We start from the raw sequence: 27,596 nt of genomic DNA, 5'->3' as shown, positions 1-27,596 counted from the left end.
TTTTCGGATTTGTACTGAAAGGGATATGTGGTTGTAACATTTTTTTGGTTATTGAATTGATGTTTCTGTACCAAAAGTAAGTTTGTTTACGGTTTTGATAAAATCTCGTTAGATCCTCGATCTTGTTAATCCATATAAATATATAGTATATTTGTTTATGGTTAATCATCGAAACAAAAAAACTCCGTAGTTTTTAAAACGCTTTATGAAATTTCATAATCTAAACATTTTATTCGATGAAAAAAAACACAAAACCATTTATCCTACACACACAAAAAACATGTAACAATTTTAAACGACTCTCTATTAAAATTATGAAAATACACCTCTTATATAGCAAAGGCTTTCGTTATCGTTAAGTAACGTTAGCGGAGACGGCCGGCAAGGCTTTCAAGCGACTAGCTGATAGCATTTACATAATATTGAAACAGTTCCGATACACCTAGGGCTCATTAGCCATTGATCGGCTTACGATATGGAATACGGCTTTGGCTACAGCGGTCTCGATAATAGCATTTCTGCTTTACCAACATATTGTATTAAAATTTTAGACAAAAGAATATCGAAGTCGTTTAAGTTATCTCCCTATGGGGAAAATTTTTGGCTTTTAATAGACGTATAGGTTTGCGTAAGTGTACTTATATACATTTTAATCGCATACGTTAAATGAATGTTAAGTGAATTTAAATGTCCGCGTTTAGTTTACTAAAACTCGCAAATAATTGTACTTATAGTAAATCATTTAAGTTTGCAATTTCAAAATGAAATAACATTCAGTACTTACATCAAGTTTTCCCCAAGCAAACATATCACAAAGACGTACAGACTGCATAAACTCGAGACACTCATTACCACAACCCCTTAAAATATCACAGCCGATTGGACACGAAATAATCGACAAATTGCGCAGAAACTTAAAGGTGCATATCGAGTGAATGCCCGATGGTATTACTCAGCAAATAAGCGTAAGCATTAGCATAATATTGAAACGTCAGCGATATGGATTCAGGAGCTCATTAACGTAATTGATCAGCTTTCCGCTAGGCCCGAATCAATCGCACGTCCGACCATTGATTTGCATTAATTACCGTAGCGAATGTCACATATCGCCCTCACACACCAAATCATTATTTTGATGGACTTCGCTTTGGTTATCGACGATGGACTCTGAACGGCTTTCAGTCAAGCTGCCCATAATTATTTGCAATCGCAGTCGTAAACATCACATCGAAAAGCACATTTACTATGCGCGTATTATTAGAGTAAACAGAGATGTATTGTTTTAGCTAATCCGTTAATAATGAATGTCATTAGTGTTACTCAGTGCCTGTGCACTATTGATACGGTGTGCGGTTGCGACGTAGGTACCTACAGGCTAATGCACACACGACACAACACATACGTAGCTAATACCATCTATCTGGAAACAAACATCGCAAACAACAGTGAGGCTCTGTTTCAAAACATACAACTTTGACATCTGCCAAACCAGAACAAACACAATCCAGCGCAAGGCGGTGGTACACACCCGACTTAAATCAAATAACTGTATTGCTTTTAGCTTTGTAAAGCTTCAAGTGCAATAGCGTCAGTGGCGGATGTTCCACCCCCGTCTCCAGTCTGTAGTCTATGATATTGCTCCACGCCCTTTACATGTTCGGCGGGGTCTGAAGGTGGGAGGCGCGGGCACGCGGGCACGCACGCCGCACGCCGCCGCCACGCCGCCACCACGCCGCGACCGCGCCGCGCCCGCCACCTCTCCAGAGATATCGCAAGCGTGACGCCCGACCTAACTGCTCCAGTTTATCCCTTTAATTGCCTTTTTTCTGGAGAGTGGCTTTAAGCGCTCCCGCCATATCTCCTCACGTCGCAATTACGGAGACGTCTTATGATAAATCTGCCGTAATTTGCATGAGATAGCATACGCTCTCAACTTTCACGCGAAGCTTCCTACTCTTGTCGTTTATTACGTTAGGGAACGTTTCCAAGAATGAGAATGAGCTATTTAACTACTAACTAGATAGCGTTAACTATCGTTTGCGGCAAAAAAATCCAAGACGTGAATTGTCGTGCCTGCATTTTATTTTCGTGTTCCGCGTTTTTATTTCGTTTGTAATCGGAGTTCTTCAGGGAGTTACTTTGTTTTGAGTTGGAATTTTTCGGGAAGACGCGGAATGACAATTTTGGGTTAGGTGCACTTTCATACAATTTCTCGCTCAGGAAATAAGACGGTAAGAGGCAAACAAAACAGACGGTACAATCTCCGTGTTGCAACGTGGCGAATTGGCGGGCAACACCCCAAGGCTGCGAAGCTCTCCTCGCCAATCTCGGCATTTTTTCCTAGTTGCCGGTGGCCGGGCGGCTGTGTGCCTCTGCGAGCGCCGGCGGCAGATATTGTAGCGTCAGCAGACCGCCCTGCGGACTGCGACGTTGCGCGGCTATTTGTCGAACGATGCGCCAAAACATCACATCGCAATCGCACGGAAAAATTATTCTCCGCTAGATTGCTACTCTTCGCTTTTTGAAGGTGCATTTACTTTGCAGGTTGAGACTTATATTGTACGGAAGATGAGGTACAGATTGTATTATCTTGTTGGCAAGCTTTTCAATACAATTCTCATTTCGATTCCATGCGAACGGGTAAGCTTTGCAAAGTACGCCGCTTCCCGTGTAAGGGCTGTGTCGGCAACTCAACACGCAGTGGGCAATGGGGTCTACTTCGGGAAAACTATTTGGAGGTGTGTTAGGGGGATGCATAATAGATAAGATTCTCAGCCTATGTGAGATGAGTTTCACGCCTTACTTAGAAAGACTCATGACTACCCATGACCCTTCTCAGGTCATTACAACTGAAAACATTATGAACTTGTCCGACGAACTGCAAAAGTAAAAAGGTACTTTTGGGACTTGTGTAACAAATGAAACCTTATACTTTTAACTGTTAAAGGTCACGGGTCTGAGTAATCAATTTCTTTTTTTGGTTCTTTGAAATAGATTGTTTTCAACTTTACAGACCAGAAACTTCTTTACCTGATTGCAAACCTATTTCCAACACTCACAGTAGTGTTAAGCAAAAGTCAGCTGTTAAGAAAATTTATTTCATAATGTAAAAATCCCTCAAGTGTTAGTTAAGTATACTTGAAGTGTAATAAACTAAGGTAGTTTGAAACATTAATGCTACCTACCGAAGCGGTTAAAAAGATGAAATGAACTCCAGTCTCGATGGTCGATAAACTTATTACTGGCGAAGTGTTCGGCGATCGTCGGAGCGTGTGGGCGGGCTCATGCGATGACGTGTCATTAGTCCTTAACACTCGCGTTATATCGGACGATGTCTTTGTAAAGTGTTCTCATAGTAAAATACTTTTTACATCTAGTGTTTTTGAAATTTTAAATTGTGAATTTTACAACTTTTTTTACATAAAAAGTTATATATTACTACGGTGTAAAATAATTTATGTAGTTTAGGGTTATTTTGTTGGAAAAAATATTAAAAAAGTTTTGCTGTTGATAAAAATCTTCTTTTTTTATCTAAATAGCTGTTCAAAGTGAAGCAATACAGCGTAACATCCATAGTAACTAGACATGTGAGTTAGGGCGGAACATTTGGAATAAGTAGCGAATAATTTTTCTACCCACCTTGAACAGCCGGAAAATGAGAATGAATAAATGAATATCTCAGTATCACTTACATCTACATTATTCTAGAAATTGAACCACTGCCTAGCCTATTTCTGCGGGTCATTTATATTGAGATAACATCACATTAGGGACTCACTCTTGAAACTGTCGGTCATTGCGATAAGGTTCAATAATATATTTATATGTTACATAGAACTTTAAGACTTTTCTTAATGTAATAGGATTTTATTTGGCCTAAACTCATTTACCTACCTTATTTACTGTAGGACAACAAATCATCGAATATTAAATTTAATTTATTCAGCTGTGAATGATCAAGTAGAAGTTCGAAAACATTGTGAGTTATATGTGATAAAATGCTCCTAAAAGCTGGTCGTTTGTTCCCGTTACCTCAGCCAATATTTCAGTGTAAAACTAGTGTCAATAAAAGGGTGTGTGAGGGGCCGCGCTCCTGATGAGCGAGTAACTCGTAAGGCGGACGACTCATCATGTGCTATGACACCCCATTAACCCAAGGCGGACTGCGCTTGTTAAGTTACTTCGCTAATATGTTTTGAGACGTAGTTGTACCTATGTTGGAAAACCGGACATGATGCTGGGGGCTTGTAAATGAAGCGACCCTGCATTATGGAGCTATTCATAACCTACCTACACTTGAAATATGTTGTGTTTACACTGTCATACACCCTTTATACTCGTACTAACACCCCACGTATATTACACAGAAATTTAAACCGAAAAATACCCGTTTCACTCGAGGTGCTGGTAAAATAAAACAAGCCGTGTTTGACTAATAGTGTGAATTAATTTTTATTACAGCGAACCCAAGTTTCCAATTTCATACATGGGTCCAACAAGCTGCAACAAATATATTAAAGTGTTGTGTTAAGCTTTGTCCTCTTCACGTTTCGACCACGTCATGGGTGACCAATTTAAGTATTAATAAAATGACAAAACGTGACCCGGGGACAGGCCGCCATCCATCACGACCGCACGTCAAGTGGTTGCCGAGCGATTAAAAAACTGTACCTAACCAATGTACGCCTCTGCCGCAGATAGGGAAAGTATTTCGGGACACACTCGGCCGGTAAATGTTCTAGACAAGGGTGAGATTAAATATTAAATTCGCGGTTAGGAATTTCGGGTTGAAAAGTAACGGTGGTGGGCATGCGCAAAGCCTCACTGATCCCCGGCCTTTTCAAAATCCAGTTTACAGCGTTAAATTCGGACTAAAAACAAAAGGTGTGTAATTTTTTATCAGTTTCGAAATAACACCGGTCGCGGAGGCCAGCGGGCGAGTAGGCGCTGCCGGGAAAATGGTGGTACATACGTTTAAATTAATGAAATTAGGTCTTCCCTGAAATATTCAACAAATAACACAAACATGAGATGACGAAGTTGGCTGAAGGCACGTCGTGTGCCGCCGCGATAAGGCAACTAATGATTGATACACTCGTGCGTCTCTGTTCAAACTAATGACAGGGTGAAGGGTGTTGACTTTCAAGTTATTAATTAATATTGTTATTATTTAGGCGGTGATGATTACACATTTCCCGTTTCATCGCCAAAGTATGAAAGCGAGCTTGCATATGGAAAATTCTGTTAATAAATATGGCTAGTTTAAAAGTATCCGAGTTGATCTGTTACTTTATGTTACGAATCCTTCTTGGTCTTACTGGGACGGAAGTTTGTGGAAGTAAACAGTATGTACTTATTTTATTCCAGTGATGTACGGATATCAGGGGAGGTAGTTTGAAGCTAAGGAGAAGTTTATCCCTCATGCAAAAATGATCACTTAGCTTTTCCTGTAGCTTTGTTTGTATGGAGACAAACATGTTCCTTGGGTGTATTTTTATGAATAAACTTACTCATCGCTTTTCTACCCCAATATATTTCAAATAATCCCTAAATAACTGAAGCTAATTTGAAAAGGAAAACTTTTTCGAATAAACACGAAAAATAAAGGTGAAAAAATTACAGTCGTGAAAAATAATTTGTTTAGCAAATCTGCAGTACTCAGTTAATTAAAAGTTTCAACGGCGTCTCGTTCAAAGAAACTGTAATACTGTCCACTGGAGTTCATAAAAACTATCGCAAATGTACGCTTCATGGATCTCGATACTACTGATACAATTGAACTAAGTTTTACTTAAGAAACTTGTGATGGAGATTACGATGTCCTCTACGTACAAAAGAATCCGGGATCAAAAGTAATTTTATATTTACTCAGTGACAAAAAAAAATACGAATTTTTCCACTACATTACGGTTAAAATTTTGATCGGTGACCAATTTTTTTTATAACTTAGGTTTTCTTTAAGCTCAATGTCGCGAGTGGAACCTGAAATTTAGCTGTTTTATTTTAATAACGAATGCATGGATATTAAGAAAAGTTTCAATGTATTTTGTAATGTTTAGTTTTCTCTTAATATGTTTTTTAAACAATATTTTAATCAGGTGACCAAAATTACTACTCAACGATCAAAACATCCTATGACACCGAGTGCATGTAACCAAGTTTCTAAATTAAAAAAAAAATAATATATGTTAGAAAAATATGTGTTACACGTGTTTTTATCAAAAGTATCGTAGCATAAACGTAGCTATACCCCAATCTACAGAACACTCAAAACTTTTTAATTTAACGAAAGTATTTGTCGTAACAGCCTATGATAGCAACTTTTTTTATTATTAAAGTAATTGTTGACGAGAAGTATGTTCGAAATTCATAATACGAACTTAAGGCGAAGTTCTGAGGTCTGAACGTGATTAAATGCAATTTCTTAAGGAAGTATGCTACCCAGTTGTAGGTGAAAGTCTTGCTTTAGATGACCGAATTCTTGTCGTACCGATATTCAAAATGTTTTGTAAAGAGTTGTAACTTTGGGTATATTTTTATATAACAAGTTTATGATTAAATTTAAGATTGTGGTTGAAATAAGGTACTTTAATATAAATGCTTTTAATTTTGAGTTTTCAGTGTTGATTACATTTTTTTAATCACAAATGGTTACTCAATTTTGTCCGCATAAACTAATAACTGTCAGTTTTCGTCCACTTTTTTTATATTTAGTATAGACACGAAATATTATCAAAAAAATAATTTAATAGTCGATATTTTCCTTACACCTCCTGAACTTATTACAGGCTTTGACAAACTAAATTATTTCAGGTCTTAGTAAACAATAGACTTTGCGTAACTACCGACAGTTAGTCTATCTTTTACATTAAGCCTTTGAAATATAGAAACACCTACGCATTATTCAAAACATTATGATTTACACACATCTTGACAAACGATTCTCTTCTCTCATGGTCTTCGTGCTTGCGTCAGGTGTAAATGTTACTTGAAGTTAGAACTATAACACTAGACCGCGGCTTCGCCCGTCACGCTATGCCCAAAGTTGGCGTGCAATACATTTTGTTTTTTTTTACGAATACGTCGGATAACGGGTGGTAAACAGCCACCTATTTTGTTACTTTATTTATAAAGGTTGAAAATAAATTGAGTGCCTAAAATGCTTAAGTTTAAACTTAAAAAAAGGATTGTTGAATTATTCAGTAGATTTTTGTTTCGAATATTTTTTGTGCCCGGTTAAGTTAGTTTTGTAGTTCTTTGGGCAATAAACATCGTTTTTGGTACGGAACCCTATTATTATGGCACCGCTGTTTGTCAGTCTGGCACCAAGTTGTTTATTTATGTAAGTAATATGTTTTTATATTATGAGGGCAGATGATATAACAAAAAATAATTAAAATCAAAATTGAGATTCAAAAACGGTTTCCGACTCACTCTTTACAATTTTTTTTTAATTTTCTTTTTGTACTTGGTCATGTTACGTCCAAACGATGACGAAGTTTTTAAAAACCTCTCATTGTGAAACGTTTCATGCCAATAGGTTTTTTAGCAAAAATACTTCGCGTTTAAAAATGACTCGACAATGACGTGACACTTACTTGTTACTGTACCCAGCTGGTGCTGGAGACGGATTTTAAACAGACTTTTAAAATAAAAAAAATATATATTTCGATTAATTACGAAACTAACCTTTTAGTTAATACATAGCTAAAGTAAAAAAAATATATATTAGTTTAGAAAAAAGGTAAAAAGAAAGGAGTGTCTTTGCCTCGAAATGGCTGAATAATGATCAGTGTGAGTTCATTGAGTCGAAACCTTATTTGGAATAATTAGAGCACTACATCTCAAGTCTCAAACCTTTCGCTAAAACACGGACAACGTTAGTTTCTCTACTAGAATATAAATCAATTATGTACCAGACATGTGAATACACAATAACTTGAGTGAACTGGGGAGTGATGAAACACATGTACTAACTAGCTTACGGGGTGGATCCACTCATATCAACCCTCAGGACATCCCAACCCGATCCCTTCACCTCCCGTCAAATACTTCCAACCTTTCAATACCTCACCCTTTAGGGAAAACTGGAACACAAGCACAATATCACAAGCATAAAATTTGTCGTGAAAATTTTAAATTAATTCTGTATATTAAGCTAAATAATGAAGGGGAGAGCCGGGGAGTGATGGAACAGATGTAACGAGTGACTTATGGAGGGGACCGGGCTCATAACTACCGGCCAGCGGCGCATAAGTCCCGCGACCACAGAGTGAAGCTGCACCCCGGTTTACATCATTCACAGCTATGTTGTATTTAACGTGGATATCTTGATAGAATTTGTAAATTATAACGCTTTGTATTTACCAGGGGTAGCTTTAGTTTTCAGAGCAATATCATAATTTAAAGTTTGTAGGTACTTTCTACTACTAAATTTTTATGTGAATGAAAAATAACAAAGTATTTTACTCAAACTCAAAATGAAGTAATAAAAATGATTTAGACATGTTAATATAACATTCAAATAGGCAATTTAATCAAGCGTTATCGCATAAAAAGTTTACAATTTCATTAAATCCCCCCTAAATAGTTATAAAGAACTTCGTTATTTGGCTGTCAGTCAGCTTTTAAAAGCCCGACAACAAAGTTAAAACGAAGTAATTAAAAAAGAAAACACAAAATACTTACAAAGTCGGAAGCTCGGCTCTCTTCACTTAAATTACTTGCGATTACACCGACAAAACGTTTTAATGAAACACGTTAAATCGCGCCAAGTGGGCCCGCCGGCGCGCGCCACGCCAAGCCGCCCATACCCTCCACGTCTGCCATAGTTCGGCAACTTCACCACTTACTGCGGTAGGTGGCGGGTAGTTTTTCCTCAAATATCTTAGCCGTAAGTAGAGTTGAAACTACTTCTGCAAAGTCCATTAAAGAGTATAAACTCACGCCGCGGTGATTACAAATGCCGCCGATTTCGGCGACCGTTTCGGGGTCGATTAAAGCTTTTTAATTGAAATCACCTGTGATAAACTTTGAGCAAACGAATGGAATATGTTAACCAAACATAATCGCATCTCCGTGAATCAAATTACCTATCGATCGTGAGGTTTACCGTGAGCGTTTCAAATGTAGATAGGTACTCATTTTCGTAACTTGGTTATTTTTGGAGTTTATATTTGATACGGTAAAAGGTGAACCTTTGATCATCCGTTTATCTATATTTTGTCTTTGCTTTACATATTTATGGAAATATCGTGTTAATTGAAACTGTGACCGTTTTGTTTCTGATATGTTTTGTATAAAAATAATTTAGATTTTGTACATTTCAAGCGTAGAATTTTTAAATAAATATATAATTTGCGGAGTAACTTTAAACGCATCCAATGGAATTAAAAGCGCGCAGCAAAGCGCCGAAGAGAGCGCAGTAGCTCCATATAAATATGTAAGCAGAGGAAACGCTGACGTCTGCGTTCCGCCGCGTCGTTGCGGAAACCGCGTCAATTAAGTTGGCCGCGATGACATATTAGCCTTTGTTCCCCTGCATCCCCTCTCCCACCACGACCGGTATTTACTCGCAAGAAACTTGCAGTATGTACTGCCAGATAATAGATAGGTAATGTTCCTCGCGGCTGTGCGTGATTTCCTATGCACTTGGCTCCACGTTCCAGTTTATATTCTATTCATCTGCAACTGAGGCTAAAATATTACTAAGCTATTATGTTAGTTTTGAACTACGCCGTTACCTCCCGAGTATTTGCGCTGCTAAGTGACATTAAATGTAATTCCGAAATGTGTTGACTTTTTAAACAAAGAACCAAGAAACTTAATAAAACATTTTACGATCTCGGATCAGACAGGTATGGCGGGAGATTCCAAAAATATTAAATTGTAATATCTGCCGCAGACATCTGCCAGATGCTGACTGGACAATTAAATACCGCTGAATCAATTCTAAATTAAATAGATCCACTGTGAAAATACAAAGTTTAGTGACTGTCAATGTCAAACAAAGAAGATGAAAAAAGTTTTTTCTTCCAATTCCATTTTATTTTACCATTCCTCTTTTGCAGTCTCTAAAAGTTTTCAAAATAAGAGGTTTTCCAGAGAGTCTCAATTATCGATAAAGACGATATTAAAAATTCGTTTGTTTTGTTCCTAGCTTGCGCCTTGAAAGCGGTGTCCCCTTTTTTCCATTGTTTGCGTAAGAAGGAAAAGCAGAAGCGGCGGCAAACGATAATCAGAAATTTGAATTTCGCCCCCACAAGCCACTGACAAAATCATCCGATTTTGTGCGTCGTTTATCATAGCAATTAATTAGGCGAACAAAAAATATAATGTTGGTTTTTCTCAAAATGGTTTATGTCAGCAAACAGTTTCTTGTTCCAAAACTTTTCTATTCAATTTTATCTCAAACAGCTATATCGAGCTGCTGAGGTAATCGATTGGGAAGTCATAAGCGAAATCTATATTCATAATCTACATGTACACAGTAGCCGTTCGGGCTATGATGAAGGAACATGGTCTAAATTTATTCGTGAGCATTACAGTGTAACATGTACGAGGCAGTGCTCCCTTAATGTATTCATGTAATTCGCATAGCCGGCATCCCCTTTGACCGGCCACGCAACACCGCACTGAGCTGCCCGGATAGAGTAATATAACGTGATGTTTTAAAACCATCCATCACGTTTAATGTCCATATAAAAAGAAGGAGGTAGCGTGCCGACTCTATCCGCCGATTTTTAAATTTTCGCATGTTACTCTATTTGTTATACCTATATTTGTTAGTAATATGCTCAGACGCCACTCCAGACTCACTTATCTCCAGCATCTCTAAAGGAAATTCACTTGTTGCAAGACGCCCCGACAACCTCAAGTTTTATAAATGTTAATACAAAACAACACCGTCGACTTTCTCATTTTCACCTCACGAAACTCTCTCGCGTCCGTTTATTGCGGGTGGAAATTATCAATTGACTACACTCTAGTATTCAGCAGTGCAAATACAAAAGCAAGAGCTTACCGTCTATTCTGTGCGAGGTCAAATAAAACCTCAAGTATCAAGCTACTTGAATGTAAAAACGTTGGGATGCGGCCGGGGCGGGCGAGGCTGACGCCAATTTACATTAAATGCGGCTTGCACCCACCAATGATAACTTACACTCGCTGGAGCCGCAAAACTATGTTTACTATTGTAAGCTTAATATTTTGTGTTCAACAAAAACTTGGAAAATTATGCACAGACTTACGTGCTGTTACTAAGTGAAAAAATTAAGTGTTTTATAGCTTTGACTAATTCCTTACTAAAATCTAGTCTGGAAAATGTTTCAAGTGAGAAAAATAGATTACATTTAATCTAGTCATCGATAATAAAAGAGCAAGTAAGTTGAAGTGTCGATCCTATCGTTGATTTTCTCGTAAAGACAAAGAAAGAACTCTTTCTCTCAACAGACATAACATAAAATCTGAATGGAATGGCTCTAACACGTTGTTTTCAAACAAATAAATGCGACGTGTATTGAGCAAAAACATTTTTCCTCAGATATTTCCATGATATATTAATATTAAGTTGAAAATGGTAAGGCATTTTCTATTAAAACCAAGCGAGCACGGTTTTTCGGAGTTCACAAATTAAATTAATCGAAGTTAAAACGTATCAATCATCATTCTGGCTTGCTACCGGCCGCTGCTAAACATAGGCCTTCTAATTGCCCACTGCATGAACGCTCATAAAAGAATATTGCCATAATCACCAGGCTGGTAAATGAATTGGGTGATCGCAATATGTGTTCACGATACGAGGAAATATTGCAGCTAACTAAATAAAAGTGTCATAGTATTTTCGTTCCAGCTTTTAGTTTTATTTTATTTATGTATGTAAAATAGCTATTACACTGTTTTATTTGATGATTTTATTATTATTATTTAATCATAAATGGCAATGCAAAATATAAAACGCTAATTTTGACTACGAAAGCTATTTTGCAGGTTCTTGTGAAAGTTTTCCTTTTTGTTTTTTCTACTTTTGATCTCCGTGTCAAAACATTGCAGGGTCTGGCAAATCTTCACCCTAGAGTCTTTGATGAATAGCTTGTTACAATGAGCACCCCTCACTAAAACCTTTGCACAAGTCCTTTGCCTCCTCCACGTTTTTTCCATGCAAGCTATTTCTGAATTCTATTGTTTTTATTACCCTTGTAAATATGTGCCGAACCCCTCTGCAGACGAAGCTATTATAGTACCCGTTGCTGAATTCAAAAATGTCTACATTATGCACGTTTTAAAGAAACCTTTGAGTTAAATTTGCAACTTTGAGAACATAAAAATACTGCCAAAATGTAACTGCCTACTAATATTTTAGTATGGTTTACTTTGAGTAATGAAATAATATGGTAAGCTTTCATCTTTGTGGGTAAGCAGAATTCGTTTATTTTTCCTTTATATGGGTTATAAGCTTGGATAATTACGTGGGCTATAAAGTTGTATGGTAACTGGTGGAGATGATGTTATAAGATGATAATGGTATTTCTTCTTTGCCCAATAGTGAGGAAGATAGTGTGAACCCTCAATTCAAATACACGGAAGTGTTTGTGTTAATAGTGAAAAGTAAACGATAGTCGGCGTAAGGTTGAACACCATGCTGCTAAAACTGTTTGTATTGACTTTACCTTATAAAGTTGACTTTTGTCTTATTAGCTATAGGGCGTTTCATTGTTGTAATTGTTTTTCATTTGTGTTATTTATTAATTTCGATCGGGTGGATTATTAATTTAGAACTATTCAGTGTTATCAATACCTAACATTTTCAAAGTATTTGATATTAGTATAGCTCATAAATAATAATATAAGCCGATTTTAGTAGAATTTTTTTGTTGTTTTATTGTGGAATGTACTGATAGTATGGCGTAAGAATAATGTCAATAAACGTTTGGAAACAGTATTCATGTAACTTCATTACGGAGGAATAAATGATATTTTCGTATAACAACATAAAAAAGGAACATCGATAAGCCAATCCATCCACAATGTTATTTGTATTACAATATTAAATAACCTTACTAACGAAAACCGAGGGAAAAAGGAAATGGACTAAATAGAGTGTTATGCGATTCAATCACAGGACTATCTAGGTTACGGACGGACCCGAGATCACAGCCCGCATACTAAATTATTAGCCCTTAGTTATTTATGCACCGTGAACCAACATCTTAATAGCGAGCGCGAGTTATGTCCAGCCTAAAATAATATTTTGTGTAAATGTTTGAAAATAAACAACCCGCGTGGAACTGGTTGCTTTACAGTCATAATATGTCGTAACTTTGCAACGTTGCTTCGCCGTTTTGTGGCAATATAATGTCGGAATGAGTTTATTATAAAGGTTTAATTTTCAATTTACGTCTAACCGCAGAATGATGAAATGTTATCAAAAGCTTACCTTTGGGTGTGCTCTCCTGGGGAAGGCCACTTTGGGGTCAATCTGAAATTGAAAACACAATATTTTAGCACATTTTGAATTTAAAACAATACCCTCGATGCGAGGTTAGGTTCAGAATTTGAAAGGGGAGCGTGTGGCTTGGTGACTTTGTAAATGTAAAAAGATCACTGAGACGCGTCGAGCCCAACTAATCATGGACCGCACGTCCGTCTGGGAAGCGGGCACGATAAATTCGCATCGCCTCTGCGGCTGCAATGTCCAGTCCTAAAATCCCGGCTGCAAAAAACCATCGGACTGAAAATCCTGCGCCGTGGTCCTGTCACTCGATTTCGCCTCTCGTCTTTTTCATGTAACCGAGCTCTACTATTTCATACGTGGCACTGTTTAAGCCCTCAGATTTTCTCCCGGCAGCGAGCGGTCGCTCCAGGTCTTTTTGCTCGTATCTCGACGCGCCGTTGACCGCTATAAACGCAAAATATAAACCCAAAGAAGCTACCTTTGACATTTTAGAGGTAAAACGTTTCATTTCCACTCGTGCTAACCGTTTTGTCGAACGTTTTCCACATTCAGCAGAAATGCTTCACGATTTTTTAGTGCAAGTCTTACTTTTGAAAATGACGAATGTAGAAGGGGGCGTGGTGTGCAATTCTGTACAGTTAGAAATACTGCTAGGACTGTCTATGTATAAAAACCCTTACAATTGGGCCTTTAATTCATTTTTCAATCTCTGTTGTTTTCTGTTTTCAAGACTGAGATTTCCGAAGAAATTATAGTCTAAATTAATTCATCAAATCTTTAAATATTACGTACATTTTAAGTCGTATAGCGCACAATAGACGCGGGAGCCGGTAGGCATCCACGTCCGCGTAATTACGAAGCAAAAGCGTGAGAGAATAATTTAAAAGATTTTGCCCAAGAGGACTGCATTATTACAATATCAGGGAAACCGCTTTACAGCGTCATTCATACATTCTTAATTATTTAATTATCTTCTGAGTGCGCCACGGTACACCAAGGCTGCAGAAAATCCGGTATAATTTGATTAAATTGGATTTCCACCAAGACAAATTGTATTTTTTTGATGAAAATGTAAATTGTAATTATTATAACGTACGGCGGGGCCCACCCGAAGTTGACACAAAAAATATCACTACCCGCAAAAGCGGAGATGTAAAATGTTGTTGGAAAGCTTTTAACCACCTCACGCAAGCAATTTTGTAAACGTTGTAAAATGACCACGAAAGTATACAGAGCAAGCAGAAAAATCATAAAATCCCAGATGGTGGCGCTAAAGCGATTAAGCGGGTCGATGATAAATTTTAACGAGTTATTTTAATGGAGGCGATCGCAGTCAGTGGCGAGCCGGCAGCCTGCGTCGATAGAAAAATAAAACCAAACTCACCAAAAAGACTGTTTAATACGTGACCCCGTGATTTTTTTATTGTTTCGTAAACGTTTAACGATAATTGCTTTTTGAAACGACGCCTTTTGTACATCGAAAATGTCATTCCATTTGTAATTGAATACATAAAATATGGTTGCTCTCTTATTTACAAGACCGAGGGTGATTCTACAACGTAAGCGTCTGTCTGCAGGTATTGACAAACGTACAGTAGGTATACTTGATTGGAATGAACAGTACGGGGTTTGGACTTTGGACCTGATCATGAAAAAATGTCTACGTTATGTTTCAGTTACTATTCAGGAGAGTTCTCACTACTGGATTTGCTAAAAGGAATTCGCGAAAATTGATGAGTCAGCAAAACTTTTTCACAACTTCTCTGCATCAGTGTCTTGTAAGAAACTGTATGGATTGTGTGACTGCAGATTATAGCTATATATATATATATATTCGATACGTTGTTATCAAATATCAATGTTAATCAACCCGCCAATTTTTCTATTTCTAAAATCACCTCAAAGTTCAATACTCCTGCGCAAAATGACAGGAAAATATCGATACAAATGTGACATTTTGATATGGAGCCATTTGCGTGATTACAATCGACGCAGCGGCGCACCCTCCAGTCGGCTGTGACCTCCCCCTTCCTACAACTTCCCTTGCGATAAAGATTGACATCACCCACCTTAACTTACGAATTATCCTAACTCCTAACCACCAAAATAAACTAAATGCTGCTTTAATCTATACCACATAGAATACAAATTCATTTAGACAGCCGGAAAAATTTTGCGTGTCATCGCAAGAAAAGATTGTAGGCGAAAGCACATTAGTGGGATATCACTACTGGTAGCGAAAGAGCATGTTCACTTTATGTACTCGCTACGATCGCATCGACGCTTAGTCGATTACGCTAAATTTTATATTAAGCAAACAGTTTTATCGTTGTGTTTGAAGTTGTGTATTTTGAAGTCATTGCGGTAACGTGCAGCAATAATAGTTCATTGTTTCAGTTCATCGTACAACGACGACACTACACACTGCATGTGATGTTAGTAAAGTTTAAATTAAGACTTTAATTATACCGTACTGCGACTTCAATATGCATCAAATTAGGGAACACTTAATAAGTCGGTACATACACTTGGTTATTAAACAAACATTCTCCGTATCAGAAACTGAGCGGAACTTAATATGCGAACACACTGCGAACGCAATTCGATCAACATGTTGTTAAATCCTGATAATTAACAAACGTCACACGTCAGGGTTGAGTTAAGGACAAGAAAGTTTAATGACGCGCACTCAGTGCAAGCGGTAACTGAATTTATTTACGTGCAGACGACACGTGAGTGTCGCCCGGGGCGGCGTTAAGTGGGGACCGCATCATTTGCTGTTCAGTCAGCAACGCGCACTCTAACTCCTCCTAATTGGAACGAATTTGGCTGCAGGTGCAACACTCGACTTGGCTCAAGATTAGGGGCGAGCTATTGCGAGTATATTCTGTGCCGTTTCCCCTTGAAATATTCGATGTGCAACGCGCGACTTGCGGCTCGCAGTGCCGCTCGCGCCGTCATCCACGTGCGCTCCCACTAACTTGAATTAAATTAAGAACAATATTTACCCTCGCTGCCGAGATAAATGATATTGCACACTTAAGCCAGAGTTAATGTTTAGTGACGACTTATGTACCCACATTCTTAGCATAAGCTAGTGTAAATGCCATCGCGAGAACGAGACGCTGTAATACCTGAGCCATACAGCTGAAAGAGAAAGCGCCACCGAAACACCTCAACAAGAAAGACTTAACGAGGCGCGCTTCAACGTAGACAAATAACAGCACGCCAACAATGTTACGTGGCGTTATTTTAATTGATACAGCTTTAACTCATTCTGTACAGAAAAATGCAAACAAGTTGCGACGCGATTGGAAAACACTTGACACAGATTGTTTGTAAAGTAGGGTTTGCTTTAACGCTCGGCGAGACAAGCAGTAATGAAACCGGGCTAGGGAGGCTCGACAAACGTCATTACTGGGGCACGCATAAATATGCAAGGCAGGTAACGCACATTTTCATGCGACGTCGCAAGAATTTTATCGCTCGTTTAATTCTGTGAGAAAAAAATGGGATTCTTTTGGGTGTAACATGAGATAGGCGGCCGCGTGGGAACCGGCACGCTGCCCTCCTTGGCCGCGCTTCACATCTAAGTGCAACCGAAATATATTTTATCCACTTTGTCAGATATTACTTTCTCCTAAGCACCGGCGTCGAAAGCGTAAACGGCGGAAGAGGAGAGACGTAATCTTATCCATCAGAGGCACCTTATTCGTTAGGCGTTAATGTGGCCGCTTTGTGTTGCTAGACGTACACCTATTAACGTGTGTTTTATTCATCGCCCTTTTCCTTCAGTGTGTGTTACACGTTCGCTACAATTGCTAGGGACCTTAACGACATAGTTCTCTTTTCTTAATGCCCCTGTTAATTTCGTTTACATTTGTTTAAGTGTTGCCGTCGTTTATTTACTTCGTCCCAGACGTAGCTGTCACGCTTTTCTAGTTTATGTTATAACTGTTTTACCTCTATATGATTAATTTGGAGGGAAAATGTTTTATTACCGTAGTTTTTTTTTATTTTACTGTTGCTTGTGAATTGTTGCTTTTGGTTCATAATTTGGAACTTGGCTGGGAATATTGCGTATAGCAATTCATCACACGGTGTATTTTCTTTCTTTTTGAAAAATTAATATTCATTTTTATAGTCCCATGAATACATTTCAGAGTCCGTTTAAAATTAGCAAATAATTAATTTCTAATCCGGCAAATGCAGCTACATATATTGAAAACATTTCAGACGACTCCAAAAAAACATTCTTTAAAAATATGTTTGATGAAAGGCACATACCCTCAAAATAAAAGCGGCCAAAGAAGCGGTCTCCACAAAAAAAATACTAACAAAAGTACAATCGCCCAAAAAACATTTAAAGAACAAAACTCTCAATCGCTCCCATTAAAAATAAACGAAAATCAATTCCAAAACAAAACTAAACCTATTAAAACAAAACACAACCGTTCTCCAGCACTTAAAAATTCAATAGACTCTACAATTGACAGGAAGGTACAAAGTTTAAGCTTATCTAGCGATTCAGGTCAGTACGAAAGCCGGTTGGGCATTAGCACAATGCGGTCGGTGGTCTCGTGAGACAAAGATTACGCACCGTCCGCTAGCCAACGTTGATAACCGAGCGGCTGGATACGTTGCACCTTTTGTCTGGTCCGAATTTAGGCAGTATCTTTTAGTATCAAAAGCTTTAGAGGTGCATTCATGATGGAGTTTGGTATGTTTTGGTGAAACGAAGCGAAAATTGGTTTAAGTTTACGCCGTATTTTAAATATTTACTTAAAATTGGAAATTAAAAACGATTGTGAAGACTCCTGGTAAGTTAGCTAATATTTTTATTTGTTTAAGTCGTAAACATTTCCGTGACACTTTTATCAAGCAAATTTCTGTATACTAAAACATAACAGAAACATAATATTTAAGATATTCATTGCCTATGATAGATACCTATCCTCATAGATTTAGAACTCCGCTACTTACAGATGCTCTTATCAGAGCATCCATTACGGGCTGCATAATGCCACTCGCATCCAATATCCTTCGGCCAACTTCATAAATCCAAGAACTCGATCACGTCAAGCGCAGAGCCGTACCGCTAGGCAGTTCTCTAATCCTGTTTGTTTGATTGATCAATGACCTATCTAGTTACCAAACAATCTACGTCGGCTGGACCGGCAGACATCCGGAGCAGATATTTGCAGTCAAAACAGACTTAGGGCCGGTACGAACTGCACTCTGCGCATGTCACTCCGCTTCTGTATTATTTATTAACTCCAACGAGCTTCCGATGTTACTTTATTCCATTGTGCAACTATCCACGGTTCCTGATGTCCGAGCTCGGGAAGTTCCGAACTGACACGACTGGGAGAAACTTTTCGTGCATAGAATGAATGCCTGTCAGCCAAACGTAAACATGCAAGCAAAATACTTGGTATATTATTTAGTTTACGGATTGCGTATAGCCGTTGCTACGGACGTCGGATTGTTTGCAATGTCACGGCGTATATGAAAACTCCGCATTCAACTTTGCGAGTTCTTTTAATTTTGGAAAACTTGGATTCATCCTAAAATAAAGAAGTGACTATTTGTCTATTTGTTGTATTTTCAATTTCATCTACTTTGAAGGCAAAACAAATTGTTTGCTTAGCAAAATGTAAATGTATTCGCCGTAAAACGTCTCTAAAATAATAAAGACAAAACTGAGGAAAATCTGTCACAAGGAGAGAGTCGAGCGGAGCGTTCGTAGGTAATGCTGGCGAAGTCGGCAATGTTATTTGGCGAGCCGGTGCAAGTAAAGGACTCTATATTAAGCATTCCTGTCCCCCCAATCTCTTCAGGTGGGCGGGCGCGACATGAACTCTACTTCAACTTATTATTTCGGGGCCGCATGCGAAGCGCTTGTTTTTCTCCAACCTACGCCTCTAATATACATTTACATATGTATCATAAACTTAATCCCTTTATTAAATTCTCCTGGAGTATTTTTTTCGTAGTAAGTATTTCTTTTTTTGTGTCGGATTTAAAAAATTTAAACGCCAATCCCATAAAGCTCAGAATTCTGAACTGCGCAGTTGTTTACGACCAGCTGTTATCTTGCACTAAATAAAAGGCCAGTTTTTAAACTGCCTTTATATCGTCCATCATTAATGAACTCGTTATAACGCTAATTGTTGCCACAATCGGGCCTGGGCGTGACATTAAAGCGACATCAAAAATGTATGTACACTATTTAAAGATTCCCATTTCGCGGTGGTCGCGTGCAACCGATTTACGAAAGCGACTGGCCCCGTGCCCATTAAAGCAGATTACGGACGAAAAAAAATCAACGAGCTCTTGGTGTTATGAGTTAATTTTGTAAGAATAACGCGGGCGTTGGTTAGTATTTCCCCTTTATTTGGTGTTCCGGCTGGTCCGTTTGTTTAAACGGGTAATCCAGCGCAAAAACAAGCCGAGACTACATTATGTAGTGGTGGCACACAAATGTGTGTTCTCAATGTTGTCGGAACGTAATCGTCGGACGATAAAAATCACTTAGCGAACCGAGTAGCCGCTCTAGACGTTACCGCTAACTACTAACTACGGGGAGTATAACATAACAAGAGCGTTTACGTGGAACGAGACTTGTTATACTTATTTGAAAATTAACTTTCACTTCAGAAATATTCTGCAGCGCTCGGTCTGAGAGAACCTCTCTAAACGGAAGAAAATGCTAAATCCCTTAAAGTGAAGGTTCTGTACTACAAGTGAAACTTTACTACACGGAACCACTTTATTATGTCGAGAGATTTGAGCTTGTAAACAACTGAGATTTTGTTTAAATGAATTTGGAGTAAAACCTACATTAAAAAAGTTAATATTTCAGCGTGGCTTGACACTCAGTCGCGAAATGTACTTATATCGTAGAACGCGTGCGCTCCATATTTTAAAGGTGTCGATAAGAGAAAAAAGGAATGTCCCCGAGTTGCGAGCGCGCCTGGTCTAAACGTGTTTACAAGTTATGCAATAATTCAAATAGCGTACTACAGCAAATTTATGCTGGTGCACGGTAACATACTTCAATGGCTGCATTGGAAAGCATTTTATTTCCATGGACGTCGGCGACTAGTATAGCCGTCGCATTTTCGAATTCAGCCAGAGAACGGTGAACGTGTTAGGTGGCAATATGAATTTATGATCATGGCGAATTAAATGCGTTTAAAGGCGAACGTGATTCGGGGGAATACGCATCGGAAATTAATTAAGCACTTTTTACACTTGGATGACTGGCTACTGACTGCTTTTTGAGTTTTTAGTATTATTCCGTCGCGATTCTGGATATTTATAGCATTTTATTGTACTGTTTTATTGTAGCTGATGTAAAATGCTGTAGTACATTTAACGGCAATTGCTGTTTTGAAATTTATGAACACTTTTAAATTAAAATTGTAGCTCCACTACTGTTACCAAACATTTGAACTTTTACACTGGTTTAATGTTATAAAAGCAATAAAGATTACAACAGTAAAAATGTATCATTATTTTATACGTAGTTTTTAAAATGTTATCACTGTCATAAGTTTTTATAATACCTCATGAATCACGGAGTATCTAATACTACATATAAAAGCTATATTTGAAAATCATAACAGTTTTATTTTACTATAAAGTTAAAAAAACAAGTTCATTATTTACAAGTGGTTGCCTTCCAAAAGCAGTACAAAACTCGAGTACAAAATCCCAGGTACACGAACACTAAGCCCGCAGAAGATATTGTTCGTCCAAGTCTCGATAAATTTGAGACAGTTTCTCGTTGTCTCGTTAGGGCTGACTAGATGAAATTTAAGAGTCATACCAGACAGGCGGGGCTCCACAGATCCGGCCGCGACAAAAGGGAGCCCTAGGGACCGCGTACAGCGGGAAAAGGAATTTTTAATTGGCCTCCAAATAAAAGCCCATATAACTTACAACATAAAAGGTTTTTTTCACGGCGCAATTCGTTACGGACCGCGGTTTTAACTATTTTAGCGAAATGTTTCAAAAAAATAACGCTCATTTTTTAATTGACTCTCACGCGGGCTGGTTGTGGCCGTATCGTATTTTCGCGAAAGATGCAAGATAAGGCGTCAAAGACAGACGGTATAGAAGGAAAAAATATACGTTCCTCTTCCATAGTCATAATGGCTTGATAGGCCCTAACGGCCACTTAAAATGAAAAGTGTGTTCCATTTTAAACTTTATTCATTATACAAAAGTTCTTGTTAGTGTAACAGACATTTTACTTTCATATTTTGGAGGAAGTCTGAAACAATTAGGACAGTTTAATCGCAACCTCTTTAGGACGGTCTGTTATTTTAATGAAACGGAGAACATTGTATTACGTTAACTCGTGTATGTAAGGCTTTATAAATTCGAATTCTTGGGTTATCTCTGCCTTGTAAACGTTCTAATGGATCTTTTCACTTTCGTCTGTATCCTTTCTAATTGTATCTGTTTTAAACTTCTTTGATGATTTCATTTACACGATTATTCACATTGATTATTATTAACTCTGGCTAGTATATTTTGAAGTTTGATACCTATAAACGTATATCGTATTCCTGAAAACTAATCTACTAATCAATGGAACATAAAAACCTAACATTTCAAAACACAAACCAAACAAGTTTATAAAGTAACAAATCCATAAATTTACCGGCAATCAAATATTTACAAAATATAATTAAACGAAACACATTACAATATTTATAAAACCCACAAATAATTGGTCAAACGCATGTGTCACGGTGTTTCACTACCGCTTTACAAAGTGCATCATATTTTTAAACAGCAACCAATATGAAACCGCATAAAACATCGAACATTTCCTGTGGAAGTGAAAATTTTAATTTTCCGAAATATTCCGCTGCTATATTTTTAAAGTCGTGATTTATTACTGCGGCTTCGTAAACGACATTTACGACATTTATGGCATTTACGGGAGATGGGAGGAGACGACTGTGTCGTGTCGTAACGCACGTCAATTGCCTTTTGATTGTCCACTCTTGTCGTTTCCTATTCGTCTGCGAATCTATTCGTTCTGTTATGCTACTCTATATTTCTTTGTCTATTGTTATGTATTTGGGTAGTAGGAGTGCTGTAGTACGGTTTTATTTATTGGATATCAATGAAATGTTGCGCCCTTATTGCCTAAACCATATTATTCTGCGTTTAGTTTGAGTCGGCTTACTAAAATTCATAAATATAGGGAGATAGTCAGGTTATACCGACATAAACTATAAAGTTATACATTTTTAACTTCGTAAAAAATACTATTCTAAACTCTAAAGCCTAATATAATATCAAAACGAAAAATATATCAAAATCTTCCCAAAACGAAAGTGTAACACATACATCTTGTTACATAAATTCTAAGTGAACAGGAATTGGTTACTACAAATAGCTGCGAGTTATGGACCAGTGGCTTGTCACTGCTAATTCACTGTTATAGTTCTAAACCGTAATGTTTTATTGACGTGCAATGCTTCAAGCTGTGACCTGATGCTGTTTTGTGGTTGACTTGGTAAAATTATTGCATTATAAATGTAAGACGGAACGTTAAAAGGGTTTCAAAAGAAGACAAGTGTCTGTTCTGGTGGATATAATGAACAGATTGCTTCTGTTTTTAATAAGATTTATAAAAATAAATGTTAATACCATGTACATTTGTAGGAGAAAGGGGAGGCTTATACCCAGCAGTGAGAGAATAAAGGCTGCGGATGACGATGGTGATGCTAGTTGTATACCAAGCTCCATAAGTCATAAGGCAGACTGTTATTGGGACAAATAAATATTACTGCCACTTTACTCTAGGGTATTTTAGTCCGAGCATATTATAAAACTAACTGTTGCCCGCGACTTCGTCCGCGTGGTTAGAAGATATAAGTTATAATTTATACCTGCCTTCTATCTATCTTGTAGGATTCAGTCAGCGTTTGCAATGTAAGCGCAAAAAATGTGTTTTTTTACGACCTCACATTAGAAACCTCAAAAATTGTAGCCTATGTGTTATTCTGATGTATAAGCTATATTGTGGTAAAGTTTCATTCAAATCCATTCAGTAGTTTTTACGTGAAAGAGTAGCAAACATCCATACATCCATACTTACAAACGTTCGCCTTTATAATAGTAGTAGGATGTATATAAAGATATAGTAAAATAGTATATAATTATGTCGATACTATACTACCGCTGATGTCGAGTCGGTTCGGTATAAATTGGTCAATCATTTCTATTACGTATTACTATAACATTTATTTACGAATGTAATGCAAATTTAAAAGTAAACGTAAAGAAGTTTTATTTAATAAATTAAAGAAAGGGTGCAAATGAACTTATTCTTATTTCTGAGAACTAGTCCTGTATCATAAAATTGTTAAGCAGAACTGCTACCGTGTGAGAATGAGACGGTATACTACACTGTGGAGAACGGCGTCTCGCTTCCACAAGAAGAACTGTCCTGCTTTAGCTCAAAATGTACTTTAGCAGCTCGTACAGAACTTGTTTTATATTGCTAGAAGGTTGCGAAGAAGTAAATCTCATTTGACAGCCCTTTCACTATTTCGTTCTGTACTATTATTTTTCAGATATTCTTCAGAGTTTTTCACTTTTCCATCTAGAAGAATAGCTCAAATACGCTCCTATTAATGATTACAGTAAAAAAAACTAATCATTCAAATACAAAAGCTTAAACTTTAGCTTAAAGCAATTTTTATGTATCAGCCAATTAATCTCGTGACACTCCATACATTTATCTGGGTATTTGTTTAAATGCAAACCATTCAATAGAATTAAAAAAATATATAAAGTTGGGTAAAAATCGTTGTATTTTTTTCGTGTTCAATCCCTGAACAATTTTAATTGACGGCCTTTGAAAAGTGGTGTGAAACCTAAATTCGGTAGAGCTTGTATTTGATTTATGAATCATTGGAAGTTTAAATATCAATTTGCATATTCATTATTCACGTTTTTTTTTTGTAAAAATATAGTTTACATTCATGAGTGTCAAATATGATGAAAGCTATTTGAATGAAAATAAAGTTGTTTGTTGAAGTTCGGGTTTTTGGCGACTGTAGTAGTGTTTTAAATTATTTCCACTTATTTTAATCTGGCTTAGTTTGTGTATAAATACGCTATGTAACCTATTTTTTTATTTATTTTTTCTTAATAAATTTTAATATATAATATTTTTTTCTTTTCAGAGGAGCTCGTGACTAAGCTATAACCGCATAAGTGATACGATCACAGGTTAAGCTATGTTTGACGCGGTTGGTCTGTAGATGGGTGACCATCTTTGTCATAACGAGTTCCTCCGTGTTTCGGAAGGCACGTTAAATTGTGGGTCCCGGCTGTTATTCCTACATCTTTGACAGTCGTTACAGGTAGTCAGAAGCTTGAAAAAGTCTGACAGCCAGTCTAACCAAGGTATCGTGTTGCCCAGGTAACTGGGTTAAGGAGGTCAGATAGGCAGTCGCTCCTTGTAAAACACTGGTACTTAGCTGAAACCGGTTGGACTGGTAGCCGACCCCAACATAGTTGGGAAAAGGCTAGGCCAATGATGAATATTTTTTTCTTTTTAACAAGTAATTAAACATAATTAATACAATATGATTATTGAATTAGTAACGACTCTATTTTTACTTCACCTAGCTGTTGCCGGCAACTTCGTCCTATAAGAAATAAATTTAAAAGTCGGATTAGTTTTTTTAGAGTGGACGCTATTTCTGCTGTGTTTGTAAGCTTTTAACCTACCTCAATGAAGATAATGTCTAACACTGACATAATTTTCAAATCGCTCAATTAGTTTCAAAGCCTATTCGTGTCAAATAAACAATCCATCAATAAAATCTTTCCTCTTTATAATTGTAGAAGTGTAGATGACACAACGGTTGATTCACGCCCAAATTACGGAATTGCCCGACTAGTTGCCCGATTGCCCGATTAGTTTCAGACGTAGTTGTTACAAAGAAAGGTCACATTTAAGTACTCTAAATAACATCGGACTATCAAATAATCAAAAAAATAACTTTCTAATACCAACGATAAAACTCAATCATAAAAATATTTGTTTGAAACAACTACATTTATGAGACACTAACCGCTAGTTATTTTTAAACGTTTCAAATCGATGAGCCTTGGTACGGAGTTGGATGAGGAACTAAATAAGTTTCAATATTTCCTCTTAATAAAATATAAATGGGGAAAGTTCAGTCATACTTGAGGGATGGAGCGACCGTTCGCAGACACGTCCAATATAGTATTGAATTTATTGATGTATTTATGATTAATTTATTGAAGCTTAGTCACGTTTAAAAACTGTTTACTGCCATGAGAATGACATTAGATGAGTTATGTGCTCGTAATAAAACTCAAAACGTTTTGTTGATTCTTTTTCGTGTGGACCATGTTACAATTTGGTCTCAGAGTTTTTAAAACGCGTCATCGTTTTTAGTAAGTTTTAATTACTAAGTAATATGTACATATATGAACTAAAAAGATAGGCGTGCAGGGATTTGAGGCTACGAATTTTGACATGTCAGTCCAAAGGTTGTATCACTACTGCTGTTTTCGAGACAAAAATGACATTGTTAAACAATGGACGAAAACTGGTACGTTCAAAGTCACCATTAAGGTTTATTTGGCAATAGGTTATTTTCGATTAAAGGGTTAACTTAAGGTTCAGAGTTACAAAAACAATTGCTTCTAACCTTTCATATTTAATCACGAAATTGATACTCATTACTTCAAAAGTTAAAAAGGCTTTTTTATTGTACACTCACTAACTTTTTACCCATTAATAATACAAGAAAACATAATTCAATCAACGCTCAGTAATTCAAAACACAAAACCCTGAGCATAAAAGATACATTCAACAATAAATAAATAACGAAAAATATAACCTAGCAAATATATTATTTAGTCGCGAGTCTCGCATTATAACCTTTGATTTCGTTCACAAAGGGGGTCGGCACCATATGTACAATGTTTAGTGGTTCAATCGTAAACCTCTCTATAAATATTGATGACGCAGAAAGCTATTATGTTCAGGCGTAGTCCCGAAAAATGTGCACAATTTACGATCTAAAGACATGCGATTAACTTTTCCGTTTAGATATAGAATTGAAACAGTACAGACAATTGAAGGTTGGATCCTGTCACGATTCCGATCCTCGTACCTAAAATAAAGTGTGTATAACCATTTTGCTTCTGTTTAACTTTATTAGATATTGCCTGCTCGAATTGTTAACTTTTCGAATGAATGAACCGTATAAAGTATAAAACAAAAGACTGTGGCGCTGGCAAGAAAACGATTTCGATAAACAAAAAAAAAAACAATGACAGATTCTTTATTTAATTTTAAATAGGAATTACTGTCCGCAAATAAACAGCAAATTCATAAATAAGAAAATATTAATTAGTGCCACAGAATAGATACGAAAAATATTTGTCTTATTTTACAGCGAGTAAAAGGTGGGCGTTAGAAATGCCATATCGTTATAGCTTCAGTAATAAGTTCTAAGAAACACATCGTTGTTATTTCTATTAATAGAAAACGGTCTGCTGCTTTAGCACCCTTGTTAGCCAAGGGATGGGCTACGGCGTTTTATTTGGTATCAATTCTCTATTTGTTGCTGTTATTGTAATATAACGTAACGTTGTAGGTTTTATCATTTAAGTATCGCTTAGCATGTTTTTTTCTAATTAAGTACTTTTCAAGTTGACGACCCGCGACTTTTAAGTTTAGGAAGTTTTAAAAAATACAACCCTTTCAATATTGGAATATAAAACTCATAAGCAAGCCTTATGATATAAAAAAATAACTGGATTATCTAAAGCTTTAAAAATCCTCTTAAAGATTTTAATTTTCTTCCAAATCTTCGCCGAACGTTGAATTTTTTATTAATAAATTTTCGATTAATACTTCCCGGTTCTCTTTTGTCAACGGTTTTGTTGAACGACAGATTCAAAGCTGACGTATTTTATGTTTATCTGAGCTTGTTTATTTCACTAAAAGTTTTCATAAATCAAAGCGGAACATAAATTTGAAGGAATAACAATCTCTCCATTAATAGTGATTGTCGCGAATAACAATAGTGCCAATAGTCAATATAAAATCGTTCCGTG

The 27,596-nt window shown here is 37.0% G+C and overlaps 1 protein-coding gene across 4 annotated transcripts in view; it reads right to left on the bottom strand.

Moving 5' to 3' along the window:
- LOC113504618 (RNA-binding protein Musashi homolog Rbp6) overlaps positions 1-27,596 on the bottom strand; it is a 453,082-nt gene that overhangs the window by 211,492 nt on the left and 213,994 nt on the right. For all 4 annotated transcript variants that reach the window (XM_026887011.1, XM_026887012.1, XM_026887013.1 and 1 more), the window contains exon 5: positions 13,436-13,477. In XM_026887011.1, the coding sequence (XP_026742812.1) occupies positions 13,436-13,477 (42 nt within the window). The remainder of the gene's footprint in view (positions 1-13,435; positions 13,478-27,596) is intronic.

This window comes from Trichoplusia ni, chromosome 22 (genome assembly GCF_003590095.1).
Source record: "Trichoplusia ni isolate ovarian cell line Hi5 chromosome 22, tn1, whole genome shotgun sequence".
In the NCBI taxonomy this organism is placed as follows: domain Eukaryota; kingdom Metazoa; phylum Arthropoda; class Insecta; order Lepidoptera; family Noctuidae; genus Trichoplusia; species Trichoplusia ni.
Note: the sequence above shows the minus strand (reverse complement) of the source record. Positions and strands in the feature narration are given on the sequence as shown.